The sequence below is a fragment of the Rhagoletis pomonella genome, unplaced genomic scaffold (genome assembly GCF_013731165.1).
Source record: "Rhagoletis pomonella isolate Grant_MI unplaced genomic scaffold, Rhpom_1.0 Rhpom_scaffold_00002, whole genome shotgun sequence".
Lineage (NCBI taxonomy): Eukaryota > Metazoa > Arthropoda > Insecta > Diptera > Tephritidae > Rhagoletis > Rhagoletis pomonella.
The window spans coordinates 24,555,600-24,579,443 of NW_023458556.1; the positions used below are offsets into that span (position 1 = coordinate 24,555,600).

At 35.3% G+C, this 23,844-nt stretch overlaps 1 protein-coding gene across 1 annotated transcript in view; it reads right to left on the minus strand.

The window, feature by feature from the left end:
- LOC118734504 (protein disulfide-isomerase 1-like) overlaps positions 1 to 3,889 on the minus strand; it is a 9,108-nt gene extending 5,219 nt beyond the window's left edge. The window contains exons 1-2 of the mRNA XM_036464222.1: positions 3,563 to 3,889; positions 45 to 198 (exon numbers count right to left, since the gene is read on the minus strand). Of these exons, the coding sequence (XP_036320115.1) occupies positions 45 to 198; positions 3,563 to 3,889 (481 nt within the window). The remainder of the gene's footprint in view (positions 1 to 44; positions 199 to 3,562) is intronic.
- Between the last annotated feature and the right edge of the window lie 19,955 nt (positions 3,890 to 23,844).

A 23,844-nucleotide genomic window follows, 5' to 3' on the forward strand; every position in this document is an offset into this window, starting at 1 on the left:
TTTTTTTTATATGCGTATTTGTAGTTGTGCTACTTTTCACTTACCTCGCATGTAAATATAAGCTGTTCCGCGCATATTCCTACGCGTCAATACAACCAGATTAAGGACATTGCCAATGATGCCAAGCGAGCAGATTATTGGCAAAATAATGCCGTACGAGTACTCACGTAATGCCTCCGTGCGTGGATCTTCAGGAAACTGTATAATAGAAAGAGAAATATTATGAGAAAGTGCTCTGAAAAAAAACCAAAGAAAAAATTAAGAAAAAAAAACACATTGAATCAAATATATGCGATGCTGACTGCATTGTATGTGCCTACGTACATACATACATACGTACAAACGTACAGATGTTGGTGCATGTATGAGAGTAGATAAATAAGAATTTGCAAGTAATTCGTAGCATAAAAAGGGATATTCGCTATTAAAATTGGCCTTCCACGCAACGCACGCATGCATGAGAATACAAACGAATTTAGCTGGCAACAATAAAGGCGCTCGAAGTAGAGCGAAACACACAAAAGGATGAACCAACAGATACATTTTAGCAAGTACATAACTACCTACATACATATGTATATGCGTCCAGCTGCACACAGTTACATACATACTTTGTCTTATAAATGGAAAATGTAAAGCAGGAAAAAGTGAAAAGAAGCTCTGTGCTTAGTGAAAAAAGTGCTAGGAAAAATAAATATTTTAAGCAACAAAAAATGCGCCCAAAGAAAATCAGAAAGTTGACATAATCTATGTCATTACTATGCCCATTCATTGCCGGCCGCCGCGTGCCCTACTCTTGCCCGGCTCGCTCAATGCTCAAGTGAGTTCGACCGTGTTTAAGTCGTTTCTCCACGACTCTCCACGACCGTCTGTCCTTGCTTAGCGTCTAACGCCAAATATTCATTTTGCAATCCTGCTGCGACTGCATTACAAAAACTGATGATTCTAAGCGCACATCGCCCATCACACAGATTTTTATGTCCTCATTGCCAAGTGCATACATATGTATTAGTATTTGCAAGGCAAATCAATTTGTGTTTTTTTTCCAACTTTTTCCTCTTTAGTGGTACATATGTAGCTGTGTGTGTGGTTGCTGTTAGTGGTGATGGGTCTGTTAGTTAAGGCGGTGCGACAGACAACGCAAACATCATGCTAAGCGGAGAAGCAGGCGATTTATTTTTGAAGAAAATGTTTAAAGAAAATGTTAAAGGTTATATATTCATACATATGTATATATTGCCGCTATTTTATACATACAGACGTTTATGTGTGACTATCTGGGCTAATATTAATTTACATGCATATGTACAATACATTAGGACCATACCACCTTACAAGCAAACAAGAAAAAGTTCGCCCAACACCTCTGAGTCTAAAATATATTTTGCAAGGAAATTTACCTTCCAATAGAAATTCTTTTTTAGCAAAAGTTTAATGATTTTTAGCGAGCTTAACTTACTAACAATAGGCTGGTACGTTAGGGCGATAAGAACTGAGATCTGAGACCTGAGGTTAAAGAACTTCGGAAGAACGAAACGAATTTTGTTCTCAAACAGGAACATCGATAAATAATATTTTATGATTCGACTTCGGTATTTTCGAAGATACTAAAAACATCTTATCTTATTCTTCTATTCTTAAACAAATTTTTGAAAAAAATCGCTTCAGATGTCAAAACAGATTAAACTTAAAAAAGCTGCATAAAAATATTTAAAACTATTTTCAACGGTATCGTAATAATGAGATTTTTGATGTTGTTTTTTAGCTTTTTTCAAAGATTGATGTTAGAAAACTTGAATAACTGGGCCAAAACTATTCTGATATAGACTTGTGAGGTCTCAGTAGAAAGGTATTTTCTTATTTTTTTATTTCTGTGCAAAAAAAGTCATTCGTGTCCCAATTTTTTTTTTTTTTTTTCAAATACCAACACATATTGATTCAACTTGGAATAATTAAAAAAAAAATTTTTTTTAAATATTTTTGTGCAAATTTTTTAAGCTTAACTCGTTTGGTCATTTGAGGGGATTCAAAAAAAAATCTTTAAGAAACTATTTTTATTCATAAAAAACCCCATTTTTGGAGGTCCAGCTGACGTAAATCTTAATATTGAAATATAATAGATTTTTATAATTCCAATGGAAAAAGATGACCGATTTTTTTGTTTGTATGTGGAGTGATGCAGTCTAATGTACATATATCTTAAAGTTCCTTGTAGTCATTGGCAATTTTGTTCATATTAAATTTAAATATTCAATTCTCAATTTGCATACATGCTTGAATTTACAGATATTGGCGATGGTTATGTGCGTTGCTGAAAATCTAAGCCTTAAGCCTTGAGTAGGACCTTGTCGCGCTTATTTAAGTGCGAGTATTCTTGGCTTTATTGGCTATTACAAAAAATGGCAAATTTAACGTAATCGTACAACAGCGAATAATCAGCATTTTTACGCTAGAATTCATTAATTTTGCTTTTCTTAGAATTTAAAAAAGACTTGCGCTTTTAAGAGAAACTCATTAAAACATAAATCTTTTTGACTAATTCAGTGCGAGGGGAGCCCAGGTTGTTTGCATGCATATAAAAAAAAAATATTTATTTAATTTAAAAAAAATGGTGGGTAGGCATTGTGGTCAATGATGATTTTCTTTTACCACCACATTTTCCTATTTGTGCCACACCCATTCAAGGAAGAAATTGCCGGTAGCGACGAATGCAAAAAATGCAAGGATATCGCTCTCTACTGAAATATCTACGGATATTTAGTTTGGAAAATTGCAGGATATCTTCTTGCGCTCCTTAGATTCGCTAAAAACGTTTGTAATTTAATTTATGTGTATTATAGGACCAAAAGATATATATGTACATACAGTTTAACCTAGCACAGATTAGCCTAAACTTTATAATGCAATTTAACTTATGACATTTATTAAATCGAGTTTACTCTACTATATACAGATTACTGTACTATATACAGATTATTTCTGCCATTTATTTCTATGGGGGGAATTTCGAGACTATATGCTCTGTATTTTTTGCGTTCATACGTGATTTTATTTTCAGGACAACTTCGGGATTGTCTTGATTAAAAAGGACGGAGTACGCGGCTGAGGCTCTCCTCTCCAGAATACCAGAAATGGTTCATCATTATGAAAAGAAAATACGTATCCATTGTTTATATATCCAAATAAAATATGAAACATTTGCTGCTGTAAATACGTAAATGAAATTCGTTCCTGCTTTCACTTGAAAACTTTTTTTTTTTTGCTCCCTCAATCAGCTCAAGCTTATGCTCAAGTCAATTTATTTCTTACGTACGGCATGCGTACGAATACGCCCAATGATTCTATATAGTTCAAAGCAATTGATTGCTTACCCGCCTCTAAATCCCAGTGCCCAAAACACGCACGCAAAGTGAGCGCCTAAACGCTACACACACAAAATCTTGAAGGCAGTCAGCTTACATTCATCAATGAAATTCAAAACGAAAAGCAACAACAAAAGCAAAATAAAGCTAAAAAAGAAAAACAAAAACAAAAACAAAAAAAAAGTGTATTGACTACTTACCTCGTTGGCAATGAAAAAATCATCACGTAAACTACTGCCACCAGCACCACCAACAGCTGAGCTGCCAAAGATCACCTCCGCCGTCTCGGCATTGCTGCGAGAGCTGGCGCCATCGCCTCCACCACCGCCACCATTGCCTCCGCCTCCGCTGCCAAAACTATTGTGTGCGCTGTATAGGGTTGGTGTTGCACCAGCCACACTACCAACAATCATCGTCTCACCATCCTCATCGATTTGTTCATTCGCGCTCGACACACTCAGGTTTCTGCCCCAAATTAACGAACAAAGGGCAGGGTCTTCCTCTGTGTTATACAGCCGTGTTATCATCGCGTTGCGCTTTGTATTTGCGCTGTAGTGACAGCAAAGTGGAAGTGAGAGTGTAAGGGTGGTAGGCAAAGGGCGGCCTGGGGTGAAAGTGTGAAACTTTCTATTAATAGAGAAAGCCAAGCAAAAAACTAAAAACAAATCAGCACAACGCGCAGAGGAAGGCTAAAATGTTGAAAGTGAGGCAATTTAAAGGTGAAAGCCGCTGACGTTGTTTTATATTCAATGCTTTTGTTAATCTTGTGTTTCTACTCTCTTTTGTTTTTTTTTTTTGGTTTTGCTTTATTTTCGTTAGAATGTATGTATGTATGTATGTTTTTTTAGTTGTAATTGTAGTTGTTATTGTGTTGCTAGCGTTGGTTGCACGTCAATTAATTTGAATTGCAAATTGTTGCGCGCTGCTGCTGTCTCGTTACGCGCGCCGCGCGCTCGTTGAGGCCACACCGCCCCAGTGCACGTCAGCTGTGCTCCAGGCCGTACGCGGCTGCACAGCAATTGAAGTCGTGACGCCAACAGCAGTGGCAGTGATTTGTGAAGGTAACCTCTGTCTGGCTGGTTGGTTGGCTGGCTGGCTGGTTGGCTGGTTGGTAGCCTAGCGGAAGTGCGAGGTTAACACGACAGCAACAATGTAAGCGGAAATGACGCGCTGATGACTTTGTGCCACGCTATAGGCGCGAAATAAAAATGAAATAGAAACGCAGAGATAAAATGTGGATCCACGTAGATCGGCAATCACTTCCGCGGGATAATTAAAAAATAGAGAAAAAAAACACACTCTACAAAAAAAAAACGCGCACAGTAGTTCGCAAACGCACTTCTTGTCCAACTAAGCAAAGCTATCGCAGTGCTTGAATTGTTTTCCGCTCAGTCAGTCAAAATTCTCGTTCGTTGCCTTTCCAAAACCGCTTTAAATTTTTGCACTTTAATTTGCTCTAGGTTTCTCTGTTCCTAGGCGTCGACATTTCGTTTATTTTTATTGTTTTATGTTTCGTTGTTTGTTCTATTTCTTTCGCTGTTGCTGTTGCCGCTGCTGCTGCTGCTGCTTCCCTCTCCGCAACTTCTCTTTGTGTTCGCATATTTTTCTGCTCACAAATATTTGCTTTACGTTTATACATTCTTTTTATAGCCAAAATTTCTGGTTGGAATTTTCCATTCCGTCCTCTGTCGCCTAGCATTGAGCTAGCAGCATTTTTATGCTGATGTTTTATTGGCCTCAATTTTGGAAGGCTGTTAAATTTTCGACATTTCTTTTTATTACTTTTAGTGCGCATTATAATCGTTTTATAATTCTTGTTGCGCATTTTCACTTTGTTGGAGTTCTCAGGAAATATTTTGTTATTTTATTGCCTTGTGGCGGCTCCTAATCATCCCAGTGAGCGATCTGGAAAGAGAAAAAGAAGCGAAATTAATATTATGGTAATTTTTGGACTAAATGATAATAGTAATGGCAAAAATATTTTATCTGCAATTTATAAAGGGGGCAAAATTCGTCAAGTGTACCGGGAAAAACATTTTATGGCAGCATTTTGTTTAAACTCCACTACGTTGTTGCTATCGCGGTTTTTTGTCGAGTTAAACGAGTTTAAACATGCAAATTTCAGCCCTTTTCCGTAGTCATCAGTTTTTTTTTTAATGCTTATCTCATGTCACACTTATGATAGAGAATCAAAAATTGCTGGCCTATTATAACTTTTTCCGTGCTTTTTGGTGGAAACTGTAATTTTTTGGATTTTTTTTTAGCAAAACATTTGGAATACAAAAATTTTATTGTATTTTTTAACTCTGTTTAATTTTTTATTTCTTTTTTCATAAATGACTTATTTCGATAGCTCATTTTCTAAGCTTTCCAACGATATATATTTTGTATTCGGCGTGGCAAAGGACTGCAAGTTTTTCATCATAGAACGCACTTGCGTCCGCCTTACATTTTTGTTGGCAAAAACACAAGTTTACCGAAATGAAAAAAAATTGTCCGAACAGAAACATTTTTATTTGCAGTCACTTAATTAAAATTTTTTAGATATAGTTAGCCAGCCGCGACATTTTTGTATACATTTTTAGGAAGAACTTTTCGCTGAGACCGAATACGAAATGAGCATACAAGAAAGTAGAACATTTTTTGAGATATTATCAAATATTGGGTTTTTGGGATCTGAAAAAAAGTGCACTCACTTAATTGCAATTTTCTTTCGATGTAGTTGGCCAATCTTAAATTTTTTTTTGCATTAGCCGGGTGTGGGTCCATATAAAATTTCTGCTTTGCACTAAGTGGCCGTTCAATGTAACCAATGCACCGAAGTGGCCGTTCAATGTAAGAGGAAAGTTTCTGGACAATATGTATGATCCTGGGCAGGGCTACTTAAACTTAGTCACAAACTGACTGCTAGCTACTGATTTGCAATTGATTCTATTAGAAAGCCGGAACTCGTTCTATTCACAAGGGGATATTAGGTGCGCAGTGTCTAGCTTCCCTTGATCAGTGGCATTCCACTTGTGCTCATTGACAGCGCCGCCATGCATTTCGGCGGGGAAACTGCAACAGAAAGCTAGCTCGGAAGCAAAATATTGAGAAGCGGGTAAGGAAGGTATCAGCTGCTATTTACTGTAGTAACAGTTGTATGGGGTCTCTTTAAGAGTAATATCGCCTATATGAATACATGATGCAGCCAATTAGCTAATTAGCTAAGAAGTTGGAGCTATCCCTTATTGGAGTGCGCAGAGTTCTCCGAAACATTCCAACTCTAGCACATAATGCCGGATGGATGCCTACCTAGGTTACGGGGTGAATGAGAGAGTAGTAGCCTTTTAAATAGAAGTCCAATTAACACCATCGCGGATGGGTCGACAGATTGGAAGGAGGTGGTGCGCTGTCAGAGAGAGTTCTGGCTGGCCAAGCATCTCCTCTCGGTTCTGATAAGTGTCTAGACCGAGCACTGCCTAAATATCTTCTCGCATTCATTTCCTTCTCTGCTGATTTTCCATCCATTAACATTATAAGAAATGTGTAAGTGAGCACCTCGTGCGACTGCCCTCTAACCGAATCACATAAAATGATATTCTTGCGTTCGCAGTTAAACACTAAAATCAGCTCTTGACTAACTGACAACGTGGGCAGAAATTTAACTGAAAAAGTTCGGTTCAGGAACTGATATAAATAATATAATTTTTTGAAAGCCTCGAGAGCTGGTATTTTGTGTATAGGGATAAAAAAATTTGAGAAATATTTATAGGAGAGCACCGCACCAGAATGAGATTGCTTTCAAAGATGGACAACGTCTGTAGAAATTGTTTTTGGTTTTGGTACACTCAGAAAAAAGTCAGCCAAATATATTTACCTCAACACATTATTTAGGAAATTATAGCCAAATAATGTAACTATAACCAAATAAAGTTACTATAACCAAATCATGTGTTGAGAAAAACATATTAAGTTGACGTAACTAAACTATTTTCTCAGCGTAAGTCAGCTTATATTGCACTGTAGGGATGCTAAAATGACACAAAAAAGCGCCGAGAAACGTTAACTTAATTTTGGGTCGTGGATTACGAACCTGTAAACCATTTCTCTGGATCGGGTAATTTCCCCGAGATATTTTCATTTTAAGTTTGTTAAGTTAAAATTCAAACTTTAATATGGAAAATGTAACTCATACGCCATGTACGAGTACGGCCATGTACGATATGGCGTATGAGTAACATTTCATAAAAAAATTATTGGACATTTTCAACTTAGTAGCTTGAATTACAAAAGAATTGTAATTTTTTTCTTGTTAAAGTTTAAACTATTTTTTCATAAAACTGAAAATATCTTGGAAATGACCTGATCTGGAAAAAACGGTATACATACGTATACGTGTGTCATTTCAAAATTTGAGATTTTCCCTACAGTGTCATTAGACGAGCAGTCTAGCTGTCTATATGCAAAACTTGGCATTCCACGCAGAATGGCGTTCACCTCGCCCATTAGCTTTATGAAAATTGCTTCTAAAAATTCATGCTGGTGTGCTTTCATTTTTTGTGGTTTCCTTAATTAAAATAAATATCGGCAAACACATTTTCGATATCGTTTCCGATATCGAAACTGTTACCTAAATCGATATATATATACCGATTACTTTATCGATAATTGTAGATATACATGTATCGACACCGTTATCGATAAATGTATCGAAATATTTATCGATATACATATACCTAACGCTATTCAATTTATCAGTATATCCATCGAAACAATTGTCGATAGTCATATTGCTACTATTAGCGATATATTTATCGAGGCTGTTATCGAAGCCGTTACTATCGTGTACATCGATATCACTAACATAGTAATTTGATTGAGTTTTTATTTTGTTCAACGGTGATTGCTTGGTGATTCCGAAAATCAAGTAAATTTTTGTTTGTAGATAAGTTTTCGAGATATTTGCAACTTACCGTTATCCCAAGAACTAATTGAATTGAATAATTTCAATTTTTTTATAAAAAGTGAAAAAAAAAATTTCAAAATTCCACAGGGAAAAAACCTAAAATATATCAAATTCTGTGTAAATTGTTTGCATTTGTGTTAAAACCTGTTTTTTACAAAAAAAAATAAGCTATCGAGTAAAAAAGTCAATGGATTAATAAGTAATGAGTGGTGAAATGAAAATGCGCAATGAGTTTTTGTATGATATATCAGCAGTAAAAATTGTTACTCAGGTGTACATGGCGTATGCGCAACAATCTTTTCCGCTGATATTTCATACAATAAATCGTTGCATTGTCATTTGGCCACTCATTCCGTTCTTATTTATCCATTGATTTTCACCATTGGTAGCTTCAGTTTTTTGTAACAGAACAGGCTTTAACAGATTCTATTACTTCTTAATTTTTTCCCTGTTAAAGTTTAAATTTTTTCAAATTTTTCAACAAACAAACAAAATATCTGGAGTACGGCTGAATAACGGTAAATTACAAATATCTCAAAAAAACTTATCTATAGAAAAAAAAATTTACTTGATTTTCTGAATCACCGAGCAATTCTACAGAGTAACTGAATAGTGACTTCCATAAAACATTTTTGCTGTAAACCAGTGTAATTTAGTGTGTGTAAATTTAGTAAAAAGAAATGAAATACAATTTTATTCAACAAACTCGCAAAATTGCCGCAACGAAAAATTTGGGCATTGAAAGAAATGGCAAATACTTAAATTCAAGTTGTGGGTCAGTTCCTCGAACAACTTTGCAAGGCAACCAAAGTCAAGTATTTGTATATATAAATCAAAGTCAGCTGTACGCAACCGCAAGATACTATATATGTAGGTGTGTAAGTATGTAAATTCTTTGCAAAATAAGCTTAAATATAATGAATATTTCTCATTTACACGGTTACTTAACCAACTTATAGAGATGAAGTGAAATGTTGCGTATACGCCATGCTGAACCCAACATTGAAGTCTCAAGCGAAGCAAAGTAAGAACGCAAAGCCTGCCTATATATAGATACATATAGTTACATGCGAGTACATGCGGGAATACGTACGTACAGTAAATAAAAATTTATTACTTTAGTCTGCTGAAGACGAAAAACCACAAAAGAGTTGAGGAAATATTTGCAATTCGAAAGGAATGCAATCAGCAAGGAAAGGAACACAAACACACCAACACAAGAATATTTAAATACCACGTTATGAGTAAACATACTCGTACTTATGTACATTCGCCTCTGCCGACCGTAAGTGTGAATGAACATACTAACTAGTTACATAGTTTTGTTGGAAACGCGTCTGACAGCAGTTGCCTTGTGGCTGCCAACTGTTTGGCTGGCTCGCTAAAGCAGGTACCAGCTGCTGCTGCGTCCATATGTGTGCGTTGATGCGTTAAACCAAGGGAATCAATGTCTAAATATGTACGTGTACACGTATACGCTAGTGTGGGAGCGAGTAAATGTATGTATGTACATACAAATACTGAACTCGCGTGTTTGCTAGCTGCCATAACAAGGATGTGGGTCTTTGAGAGTGTGGCCCTACTCGAAAGTAATCTGACAGTTGTGGTAGTCAAACCAGATTTAGTTGTGGTTAGAGATTCTGTGGCGTGTATATGTACATACATACATATATATTTACGAGTACATTTTTACAGTTGTAAGAGCCGCAGAAATGTTTGTATGTACGTTTTCCTACCACCTACGCAGCCAACCAGCCATGGCTCATTGCTGTGTTTACTTAATTTTCTTTGCTTGCCTTCATTTCTTGGAGTATATTTGCTTGTCCATTTCGCAGTCCATTTATTTATCAAATTGTGCGTTTGTCTCCGTATTTGCTTAAGCAAGTGGTGGACCAAATAAAGTTGAAAGAAACACAACAGGAAAGCAATATAAAAAAAACATGTCCGCAGCAATCATAAAAATTATACACGTCACATGTCAATATATACATAAAAATGTAACTAAGTATGTGTACAAGCACATGGGGACATGTTTCATTTCGTGAGGCATGTATGTATATGTACATTAGGGTGGTCCTTAAAAGTGGGAGGCAAATTTTTGTATCAGATTTCCTAAGCCTCAACCCCTACATCGATGCTACTATAGTCGAAGATATAACATATAAATTTTGGTCCCGATTGAAGCCGGTTAAGGCGTGTCGTACAGATGTCAAAGTTCACACTACCCTATGAAGACGACTTAACCTACTCCAATCGGGACAAAAATTTATATGCGATATCTGTAACCATGGTATTACTGATTGAGGGTGTGTGACTGAGAAAAACCGTTCATTTGATTTTTTAAGGACCACCCTAATGCACATATATACTTATATATATGCTTATTCACGTGCCTGTCATAAATCCTTAATGTGTGATGCCATTCGCTAACATGCACAATAAAATATTATTATATGTATGCAATACTAGTAAATACTCGGCATGCTTAACGAAATTTTAATATTTTTAATGAAAATATTGTGTTAAAAGCACAACATAGCTTTAATGTGTTCTCACAGTCTCCTCCACCATCGCTTGAAACCATTTCAAAAATAAATTTCTCTTATACAAGTATTATTGAATTCTTATATATAGGTGCCAGATGCCCAGCAGAATTCACTGACTTGGCCGATTTCCTCTTAGCCAAAAACCGATATTCCCTTTTTAGAGGAAGTTTCAGCTGTGAAGGGCACAGCGCAGCTGGCTTGTCTGTGGATATGGGCAGCAGAGCTTTCCGAAGGCAGAGTATTAAGGTTCGCCATTAAGTCGAGTGGAAAGAGTATCATCCTTGAGTCTTGAGTCCTTGTCTTGAGACAATGCCCACCTCCCGGTGCTATCGAGGCAGCACTCCAACTTGCCTCAGGGAGTCCAATAGGCACGTTCGCACATAACACTCTCGATTAAGGTAACAGGATTGTGGCTGTGGTAGGAATTGGGTTAATGGGAGAGGAGCAGGAGTTGTTGCATCGGTGTTATGATCTTAATATAGGGAAATGATGGCCGCTCGCCCTGTATATATGCACAAGACGAGTGATCTTACAAGTGATCATATTAAGTTTCCCTCTTAGTTCATGGTATTTTTAAGCCAGAAATTGGATTACGATTTAAGCCGCAACTCAACGATAAGCAGAGCAAAATGATGGAGGGCACTTTGGTTAGATTCAATACTTGCAATGAATTGATCCACCTGAAGACCTGCTCTGGCATCAGATTGCTCAAGCCAAACGACAAGAATGCCATACATGGTGGCCTACCAGTGTTGCCAGAATTAATCCAGCTAAATTGACAAAAAAATAGCTAAAAACAACTAAATAAAGAATTGGTTAAGCTAAAAAAAGCTAAAAAGATAAAGGCAATTATTCAAAGGTTTTATTTGTTTTTTCACAAAAAACAGCAAAGTAGGTACATATTTCTTACATCCAATAACAAATTACAGGTTATTTGCGAGTTTTGACAGATGCTCAATTGGGAAAAATTTTGGGCGGAGGCTGTTCTTCCGTGGAACTGCCGATAATACTCCCTTATGGTGCAGGCATATCAACTTTCTTGAAATATGTATGAATAGTAAATGTTAATTATTAAATTCGATAATTTATACCTTTATACCATTCCATATTTCCTCAGTTTAGCAATTATTCAACACTCCTGCTGCGAACATAGCATTGCAATAGTCGATTATTTGTCCCCTCAAACAGAGCTACACTCTAAAAAAAAATGTGTAAAATTCCTAGCTAAAAGGTAGGTTACTGATTTCCTACCTTATTATTCGCGAAATTACATGCTCGATTATTCAACGAATAGTTTGTTTAAATTTCGGTCTTTTTAGAGTGTAATATAGCTGCTGTGGCGTGAATAAATTTACTACAAAAGTGCGTAGAATAGTGTAAAGCCGATAAAAGGATTTTTACACAGGAAAATGTGTAGACGAGGAAAATATATATTCATCGTGTAAATTTACCAAACAATTTTAAAAATAAACAAAAATATACTCGATTTATAGTTTAATTTTTTAACAGATTATTTAGAGTGTAAGGGCGCATACAATATAGGTACACATATGTACATACATCCAACCTGCTTGTATCTCTTTTTACAATTTTATGAAGTATAATTGTTTATTCGTATAATATTTATTATTTGGTTTTCCCTAAATTTAGAAAATATCTAGAAATATCTAAAAGAAAATCCCCATGTGAGGGATAACCATCAGCTGTTGGTGCCTCACACCGTCTGCCTATGGGAATGTGACATCCACCAAGTGCACTCCTGAGTAGAAAAGTGGCTGGTTCGTTGTTGTGGCATTCTGCAGTCACAATCGTCGTATGAAAACCAACCACCGCCACCAGGCAGCGATTCTAATGGCGGCAAGCGCACGCAATACGGGTCCGGTAGGCAACCCAACTTAATCTTTATCGAGGCTTAACTACAAGGAACTCCAGAGCAAGATTGAGGAGAAAAACATCTATTTAAATCTTCTGAGACCGTTTGTCACTTTACGCAACTAGAATAACTCTTGCGGCCTCTTCTCTACCACATAACTTCCAAATTCCATATTTAGTCACTCAAATTGAAATCAGATATAACACCGCAAAAGGAGTTAAATAAGCTTAGTAAAAGCACTAGCACTTTTCCAATTGAGTACCGTCAAATTATTTATAATTAAAGATTTTATCTTGCCGACTATGCGAGTGACAAGAAAATTCATAAAATGCCAGTACGGCGCTTCTCAATTTTATAGCAGAAGGAAGGAAATATACCAAGCAGCAGCCGTGGCAGCAATTAAGATGTTATCGTCAATGTGATGGACGCACAGAAGTTGTCCAAAATACATACTAAAGCGACTGCATAGTGTAAAGACTCAAAAGGAGGCACAGTTCTTTATACGAGTAGATAGGACAGTAAAAAGTGTCCAACAAAGAAAAGCAGGTCAATGACATGCAAGCGATTTACATTTTCAATTGTTTGGTGTGTATGCAGAGCATAAAAAGGAAGAGAAAAATAAATTTATTTGAGATTTATAAACTCAAATAGAAAAGTTGAATATGTGACACATCACTGGAATGATTTTTTCGAAATAATATTTTATTATTTTATTTTTTTGGTGTACAAATCTAATAGCCAAACAAAGCTGATGAGCGTCCCCTGCCATTCATGCATATTTAATGCGTTAAAATCATGATATTACAAGTATGAATGTTTTAAGAAATGTGCGGTGGAAATTTGTGAATACGCAGAAGGGAAAACGGATCGGGGAAAGTGAATCAATGGTAAATTTTATACGCTTTTAGTCCGCCCAGGCGCGAACTTGAGAAAATCTGCGAAAAGTTTTAATTCCTTCGGGGCGCACACACGATGGCAAATACCCTGCAGGGAAACTAAAACTTGAACTCCACCAGTTTGTGTTTCAGCCCAACTAGTTCACGTTCTATCATTGTTCAATATTAGCCACTGGTATTTAGGAGTTTTAATGTTGTTTTGAAATTTAATTAAAAAAAAAATATTTTTATTTTTTATTTTTTTTTTTTTTAAATATTTTTATTTTTTATTTTTTTTTTTTAATGGCACAAGCATTTTTTTCCATATGTATGTTGTTTCGGCAATGCAATTAGATTTTCAAATTTGTTATTTATATTTAAATTGAAATAATTATTTTTACTTACATGTATATAACTTTAAAAATCTTAACCATCTTAATCTGCGATTTCAGAACCAGAACCAGTAGTCTTCACGTGACGCCATAGCCGCCATTTGTAAGAAAAGCAATTAATTGCGTTTTATTTTTGGCTTTGGCGTTTCAAAGACAGATGTCGCTGAACGCTTAGGTTCTTCGAAACTGTTAAACTGGCAGGCAAATACTAGTTACTTAACTAGTATTTTTTCTAACTGGTTTGGCTTTTCACTGCAGGGTATGTACATACTTACTTATGGAGGAACATACACATGCACATAAATAAATACATAAGCATAAGTAGATAGAGAAATTTTCTTTAAAAAGCTTTGTGAACCATCCAAAGTAATTCCGGTAGACCTGAGGAAATATACGATTTTGTCCTAAAGAATGCTCCTGCTGTCATGCTAAATATATGTATGTATGTGTAATGGGATAATCTACGCCTTCAATCTACTCCTTTTCCCAGTGCGTATGGATTTGATTCGAAATGGTTTTGGTGGGTTGAAAAACTTAGAGAATGCAGATTTGATCTTAGTGGATTTTACATAAAAAAACAGCAATTATGTCGTTCTATTTATTTTGTTAAAAACCTACTTATCAAGCGGATTGTTGCTAAATTTTTATGTGAAAGTTTCGTTGTGATAACTCAGTTGCATAAGCTACTTTAAGTACTGCGACTTACTCTGTTTCACCACCTCCGCATTCGACCCATTCCAAGTCCATAATATAGGGAACAGAGAGTCATTTCCAAAACATTTTAAATAAATTTTTATTCCGGATTCCGTTAGAATACCTACACTCAGAAAAAAGTCAGCCAAATATATTCCTCTCAACACATGATTTGGTAACTATAAACAAATAATGTAACTATAACCAAATCATGTGTTGATAAAAACATATTTAGTTGACGTAACTAAACTCTTTTCTCAGTGTATCCAGATATAATATTTGTATGACAAGATTTTTCTTTAAGGCGACAAACCCCTTAGAAATGGGCGTGGCAATTGCAGGACTAAAATTAGCAAACCGCATATTTTATTGCGGATTTCGGCAGAATATCGCTTCGTTAACAATATTTGTTCCACAACTTTTTCAACCCATATAGATATTCTGGCGAAATCCACAATAAAGTCTAAATTTTTGAACGTTGGTCTTAATATAGCCACGCCCATTTCTAGAATACAAAATAGGCTTAAATTTCCCATAGTGCACTGTCAACAAACCAAAAAAATAGGACTTTATAAAAAATGGCTTAAGTTTTATGTATATTAAGGGCCTTAATTTAAAATACTGTCTTCAATATCCAACATGAAGTTACAGTGACGCGCTTATCGGCCCATTATGGTTGTTGGTATGGACAAAGTTTACACAGTTTACAAAGCTCTTTGCTTGGAAATAACTGTTTAAACGTTCAACTTGTTTGTGGTATATTTTAATTACAACTTAAACAAGTGCGCTCGAGTATAAAAAAACGTGCTGGGGTAGATGGGAGGTGGCAAGAAAGTTTGCCTGTTTACGCTGAGTTTGGACAAGCAAAGCAGCCGCATTGAAAACTTTTACCGTAAATAAAATTAATTTATTGGAAATTTCACTGTTGTAGAAATATTCAGTTTCCAGCCATTTAAAAGCAGATAACTAGGGGTGTGGCTTTTAACACTGCCCTGCCCCCAACGAATTAAAACGAGCAGCGTAAGGGATAGATAGAAAAACTATTTTTTATAGTCAGGCGCAAAAAAAAAAATATATTAAATTGCGAAAATTGAAAACAAATCGCATAACTTATTGCCAAATTGAAGCTCTAACAATTGGCAATAGCTACGTATGTACATCCTTTTACCACATATTTTATTATTTGTAGCCAGGACCCACACTGCAGCTGTACGCATGGCTATCAACTGTTCGAAGGACAAAGTGTAGCATGAAAAATGGCAAACAATCGAGAATGTTTCGTATCAAATGTTTAGAGGAGCACGGCAAATCTAGGAAGCAACATAAATTTCGCAATTCACCAGCTGCTACTTACTATACAGGGGCTGCCAGAGCTGGCGAAAAGTGTGAGTGAAGAAGTTGTTCGTTCGCTTGGAACTGTCACAGCCGAATGGTTTTGGCAATATATTCTGATGACGCACAATAATGTTTTGGTGAATTGGTTTTGAAGGTCAAAATAATTAAAATTCAATGAAAATGGTAGCTAAGTTAATTAAAGCTTAATAAGAAGATAAGCTCGAAAGTTGAAAAAAGAAAATAAAAAAGTTGTCACAAAAATTTTGAAAGTTTTAAAAAAAGTGCTATATATAGGAGAGAGAGGAACACCAAAGCCTGATAAATACGAAATCCGCTTTCTAAAGTGATTATTGCCTATCCTAGGTATTGGCGAATGAAATTCTAAAAAGTCATTGATTTGTTTTCGGCACGAAAAGCCATTTAAAGCATTATTTAGAAAGTGAGGAAACTTAGAAAGGCTTTACGCAAGTAGAGGAATAGAAGCAATATGAATAAAAGGGCTGATGCTTACAGCTAATGAAATCGAATTGGCTGGCAAAGACGCTTCAAACTTCTTAAAAATGCCTTTGATAGTAAATTTGTCTAATTGGTCTCCTACTTTCTCTTGTTTTGGTTGATTTGGGTAAAGACAAAAACATTCGACAATTGCCTCTCTGGTTTGCGAGATTGGCGTATTGGTCTTAGGCTTTAGTAAACTGAAAAATTCTAAAGATCTCTGGTAGAATAGCGCGCAGGATTCAAAGACTTTTTTCAAATTTTATTTGTATTCGTAAACTTCATTTTTGGATCGGGTATTCATATACCAACTAGGAAACGTTTTTATATGCAGTCTCGTTTTGGCCACATTCAAGGTAATACGTTGATTACCTCCAAGCTTATCAAGAAATGTTCTCAATCTCGACACCGACAAATAGGGTCGTAAAACGGGCTGATGATCTCAAAAGTTCCTTTTAGAGACTCTTAATTACTTGCTGGCTAAACTCGAAATACAGAGAATTTCGCGGCGGTAGATATTGTAGTCAGACTAGGCGCATTGATTGTGTATTTGATACAAATAGCATACATATTTTAAGTAGAGATAACTTTTTTATGCACGGTCACACTGAGAAGTCCATCCCTCGACTGTTCGTTGGTTACAGTGGGTCAATGTCTCGTCCACTGTTGTGAAACGGCCAAAATTAGAGATGCCAGATCGAAACAAAAGAAATCGATATTTGAATCGATTCGAGTCGAAATAAAAATATTCGATGCAGGAAGAAATCGTTAAAAAATAAAATCTATCTGCCACGATTGATTCATAATTTTTATAAAGAAAAAAATCACCACTTATTTTCAAAAGGATTTCCTGGGAAGCCCTGTAGTCGGAAATAGAGAGGGAGGCAGGTCATTGAATTCTTTGGCCTTTGCTTTTCAGTTGGAAAGGTGGGTGGTGCTAATCCCCCTGCATTTTTTGTACCAGTCTCAAATTAAAATTCCTTTAAAATTTTACAGATTTTCCAGGGCAAACCGTAGATTAACCCTGAACGGGTAATCTTCGTGGATTTGACGAACACTGTTGCTCTTTTTCCACTTTTCTTTCTTTCAAGTTTCTTTCTTGTTAAGGTTCATCATTATTAATACGCAACAAATCGGCACTAAAAACCCGAATCGGACGGGATCGATTAATCGATATACGATTTAATCGATTTAAAAACGGCATCTCTAGATCAAATGTCACGTCCGAATTACGGTTGAATATCGGAAAACATTTCTTTGAATATGCAATTGCGGCTCTAATCATGCGGATAGCTTCTTGATCTCCAGTTTAGTTGAGATGCCTGCAGTCTCAGCCAGATCACGAACTTCATTCTCCGATCGTTCAATATTATTCCTTACGAGACGACGTCACTTGTGCTGGTACGACCACATGGGAAGTCAGTCAACCACATCTTAATCATTGAAATTTATGATGCAGCCTCCCCCAAAGTATTTATCAAGCCATTATTCTTTGGTTTGGGTCTCGTCAAAATTAAGGAGAGTGTCGGCTTTCAGTGGCATGGATTGCTCAAAATTTAATAGTAATTTATTCACAAAAAGTAGTTGACAACAGCAATGTTGCATACTAAGGAAGAAATTAAAAAGGTCATTGACTTATAAAACAGCCTGTTATCTTATTTCCAACAAGCTTTGCAAGGACTCCTCTAAATTTCCTTTCCGCAATTTAAACGCATTCTGTGGTTTATTTCCAAATCTGATAAGAATGATGGGAATGACAATTTGGTATGCAAAAAAATTAAAACTGATATTAATCAAATAAACAGGAAATTAAATTTAATGAATTCAACGCGTTCATTTTGTGTACACATGTACTCGTATATATAAAAGTGATAGCACGTTTTGTTTTAAGAGATACGAAAAGTTAGAAATTAAAGCAGAAAAAATGGAGGAGATAACAAATGTAAAAGACACTACATAAGTAAATGCTATGCGTGCATTGAGTGACATACTAAAATTAATTATGTCTATTAATTAGGCTTGCAGAAAGTCGCAAATTTCGGTGGCACATTTCAACACAATAAATTTTATGCACTACACAGCCCAAACCATGTTTTATATTTCTTTCTCATTTAATTTTTGTCACTTACAGTCAATAAGCGTTTTAATTAGGCAGCATTATGTTTGGTGGTCCAGCGAAATTAATGGCGATTTCGTTTTTAACAAAAAATGTTGCCTTCTCATCGGCCGAACGAAATCGGCATAAATGTTTGCTGGAGCAGCTTGATTTCTGCTTTTTACTGTTCTTTCTTATACATATATTTATTTTTTTTGGCTGTTGCTAGTCGAGCTTTGAAATTTATGCATTCGTTTTATTTTCTAAATTTTCCACTATTTTGTTGTGTGAGCGCGGTTCTTGGTTAGCGGTGCCGCATTGTAGGCAAAACTTTTGTTCAGCTAAATATTTTTCTTGATTCTTCTTTGTTGTGATAACTTTTATTATTTATTTGACCGGCTTTTTTTCTTATACGTACTTACTCGGCATCTTTCAAAGTTTCATTGCAAAAGTTTACTAGACCTTGCAACAAAAACAAAGGACGCAAGATATAGCGACGATGCATATGTGTGTGTTTATGTACTTTGTGTTCAACTGACCCTCGCAGTCCAAATATTGAGCAAAATATGTCAGTCAATATTTAGGTAGTATTGAAATGAAGAAAAAAAATCGCTCGTCATATATAAGAAAATGTAATAAAATCCCGCTCGTTAAGTTGTCACACAAATTGGCACGCACGTGCGCATAACGCAAGGTGGCCACACTATTTCAAGACAACAGTGTGGATGTCCATATGAGAATGTACGTATGTACATTAGACTGCAGCAAAAAAATTATACCCCTGAGTATAAAATAGTTTTGCAAGGCGATTAAAAAAACGAATGTAGATGTTTTTCTTCTCGGCATTTATTTTATTCTAAAGTTCATTGACCTCAAGTATCTACCCCCGTTCTAGTATTCACGCTTCAGATCTTAGTTCTTATCACCTTAACGTATCAACCTTATGTCAGTAATTTAAATCTCGCTACAAACGTTTAAATTTTTGCTAGAGAAGCCTTTCATATTTCTAGTATAACTATTTAAAAAAATATTTTTATTATATATGGAAGCGTCAGCGAAAAATGTGGAAAGCCTGCCACTGGTTCAGTTAAAAACCAAAAAATTTTTTCCGAAATTGCCACAAAAAAATACCATAGACTCAGGGGTGTACGGCGAACTTTTTTTGTCTGCTTAGAGGATGGTACGGTCTAATGCACATACATACATACACACATACATACATACGAATATATGTTTACAAATGTGTAATTACTGTGGGTTTGACACAGAGAGAGCTAATTATTTTAGTAATACCCAGCGTATAGGCTTACAACAAACACTATTCCAATTGACAGAAACAAAAAGTAGAGAACAGATACTTGTTTACGAAATGAACCGAAAACGGGAGACTCTAATGTAGTAAAAACCCGAAGGTTCCACAATATGTAACTAAGTTTCTTTCAATAAAAACGTATCCGCTGTATACTGGCTTCTAAGATTTTTATACCCGAGCGCACTTGTGCACAAGGGTATTAAAACTTTGTTCACATAACGGTTGTCTGTAACAGCCTTAACGAATCGAGAAAGATACATGGGGTGTTCGATACCAAAATAGACGGGGTTCACACTTCATGTGTTTGATTTGTTTAAAATTTTTAGGGTTGATGGACATAAGTAATAAATAAATATGAAATTTGGGCTTGATTAATACATTTTTAAAAACTTAACAGCACAAAGACAAATCGATTCAAAAGTTTTCCAAAGTCTACCAAACTGCAAACTCAAAAATATCTAAAAAGTTTAAAAAATTTGTAAATTTGTAATGTACTTATTGTAGAGTGCACCCGATAATACTATATCTAAATATTGCTTAATACTCAGAGCTACCATTGTGATTTTTTTAATTGTTTTTGAGATGGCGTATTTTCAAAAACTAATTTTTTTATCAAAAAGTTTGCATGTGAAAAATTTTTCAAGAAAAAAAAATTTTAAACAAGTAATTTTTTAGCAAAAAACAAACACCGACTTCAATTCTCATATAAAAATTTAGGAGTAGTATGGGATCACCTCTGAGACACTGCCTTTCCAATGCAAAAATAATTATCGAAATCGGTTGACATGGTTGACATGGGATTTACGGATTTTTCTCGTTTTGTAAACACTTTTTCGTAATACCTCAAAATGTAAGAGCCAGATCGAAAAATCGTCTCGCCCAATATGTACAGCGACCCTGAAACCATATTGTCAGACTTAAAAAAACTTCAATTTCCTGGATTGAAGGAAGCGTAATTTTAAGCACTTGAGGCGGAGGTACAAAACGTCCACGCGAGACCTCTAACAGTTAATATTTTTGCACCAAATTTTCAGGGGACAAATTTAGCCATAATGGAAGCTAAAAAGTCAAGAGCATCAAAAAAGGAAGCACCTTCATTTTTTTTCTGGTCAGCCTTATACATATGTACAACATATTGTAGTTGTTATATTTTGACAAAATATATTATATACATGACAAAATAAATCGCAAGTCACTGACATTTGAAAACACTATGCATTGTAAGCGCTTTACGCCCTCGGGATTTTTTGTTGTGGGTGCGTAATTGTTTGACATGTACAAGTAAATATACAGTATAGCACCCATGATTCAATAATTAAAGGTTTGCTCATTAGAGTTTTGGCACTCCCTTAGCTCCCTTACAAAAGCTTTGCACACATACACGAACCCACACACAGTGCCTTGCTAAGGGAGCCGATTTTGTAAAGAGGAAGCGAGAAAAATGTTTTTTGAGAAAACCTGTTATTATTGAATCATGTATAGCACCAGCATTTCCAAGTGTTATTGTTTCCCATGTATGTACATATGTTTAATTATTTATTTTTAAGAATTTTCAATTAAAATACAGTTCATTCTCTAAAAAAAAAACATATAAACCCAAATTTAAAACTTTGTAAAACACTACAAAAAATGCAACCAACTTTCACCAAAATCTCAAAGTTTTTCTCAGAAGTGTTAGAATTGTTTTAAGTAACACAGTTTATAGCCCATTCAGTTTAAGTCTAATAATGTGCATGTTTCAGGTGGCTAAAAATTAACGTTGATTTTTTAGAATTTGTTTTGTCGAAGGTGTTGCGGGTTTCTTCCATATAAAAATAAATTTTGTTTATTCGTTATTTGGAAGCAAATGCGACAAAAATAACATTCTAAAAAATCAACGGTAATTTTTATCCACTTGAAACTTAAACATAATAGTAAATTTGAAATTGCTAATTACCTCAACTTAAACACCATCCAGCGTAGCCTTTTTTGGTAATAAAGTTTTTATCAGCCAGAATTATCTGGGCTCAAACTTTACCTATTTTTGCATTTTTAATTACTTTTTGTTTTATATACAAATGTATGTCAACATAAAAGTTAAAGTTTCAGTGTTGAACACCCAACGCATCCTTTTTATAAAGTACCCATATTTTTTTTTTCGCTTAACAAAATTTCTGGTGGTGTATTGTTTGTTTTTATTGTCTTCTCCACAAATCACATTTAACGTGACATTTAACAAATAGTAGCCCACGAAAATTAAATTTGTTGCGAATTTTGGAGGAAAGTAGGACACACAGTTGACCTCAACAATGTCCAACATTGTGTACGAATATAGCGATGTGTTTACATACATATATACATAAACACACACATGCGTGTGTGCATCCGCAAGGGTATGGATGCATATTACAATTATGTATTTAATTTTTATTCGCTAGTAATTAAATCCACGAGGGGGAAATAGTAAAATTGACGGCCCAAAGAAATTATTAACTAAATATTAAAATCTATTCCTTAAAGCGAATATTTTTTAGAAGATTAGACCGCACCACCTTACAAAGAAAAAAATTCAAAAAAAGTCTAAAGTATTTTTGCATGGCAATTTCGAAAAAAAAATTGTTTGTCCAAACTCCTGATCCAGTGTGAACGTTTATAGGCCCGATCCGCTGGGACTTGGTTCGCTTCTCTCCGCACGGCTCGACACCGCTTTCTAAATGTACGCACATTGTAAATTTTATTGTGCTTATTAACATTTTAATTTAATATTGTTATTGAGCTTTGTACCACGATTACGTTTATTAGGAAAAATGGAAAAGGCAACAAAGTCTAAACGGTAGAAGTTATAGCAGCTATTCCGGTGATCACCACATCTCCACATCAGACTTCTTTTTTTAGACCTCAGCAGGGATCAAACCTTACATTTTTTCTTATTCCGCTTACTATTTAGCTCATCCTCGTATTTTTTGTGCTCTCTAAAGGTAAATAAGACCGGCGAAAATTTTTGTTTGCTTACATACATGCATATGTATACATACCGAGCCCTAACTGCCAAAATAACGTAAGTGACATATTCCTCAAAATTTTCGTTTTGATGCAGAAATGCATCTAGATGCTTTGGGAATATTTTTGCATTAAAAAGGAAATTTTGAAAAAATGTCGCTTACGTTATTTTGGCGGTTAGGGCTCGATACATCCAAACAAAGTTGGCCACGTGTCTGCAATGCTTTTAATTTATGCTGGCAACTTTTGTTAGAATCAAAAAAAACGCATGTGTGTGCATTAGACCGTACCAATTTATATACAAACAGAATACATTCGCCGCACTCGAAGGTGAGACTAACGTTTTTTGGCGGTGACACCTATGTACATACATTCGTTAATAATATTTTTTTTTTCAAAATATATACCTAGTTCTACACGAATAAAAAAATTATATCCATAGCAAAGGTTTAATGAGTTTTGGCGATCTTTATTTGACTGATATTCGAGTACCAGTCGTTAGAGTGATAAGTGGGTAAGTACTAGAATGGGGTCAATGAACTTTAGAACCAAAAAAAGGTTCTCCTCGAGACAAAAACATCGATATAGCATCCGGCTTTAAGATCCGGCTCTATTTTATTTATATTTATTAAAATCGGCCAATTTTTTTCGAAATTGTCTTGTAAAAATACTTTGGATTTGAAGGTATAAGGCCAACCTTTTTTTGGTATGGTCTACACAAAAAATATACCTGCCTGTATTTTAAAACGATAATCCTTTGATAGAAGACGAGATTAGCCAATAAATATCTAATGTTTAATCAAAAAATACCTTCGCTAAATGTATCAATATATATACCTTTAATTTGTTTGGGATGAGCTCCAAAAACATAATGAAATAAATAGATAACGGCACGAATGGCATATGTGTTACTTAAATATATCGATAACAATCGCCATA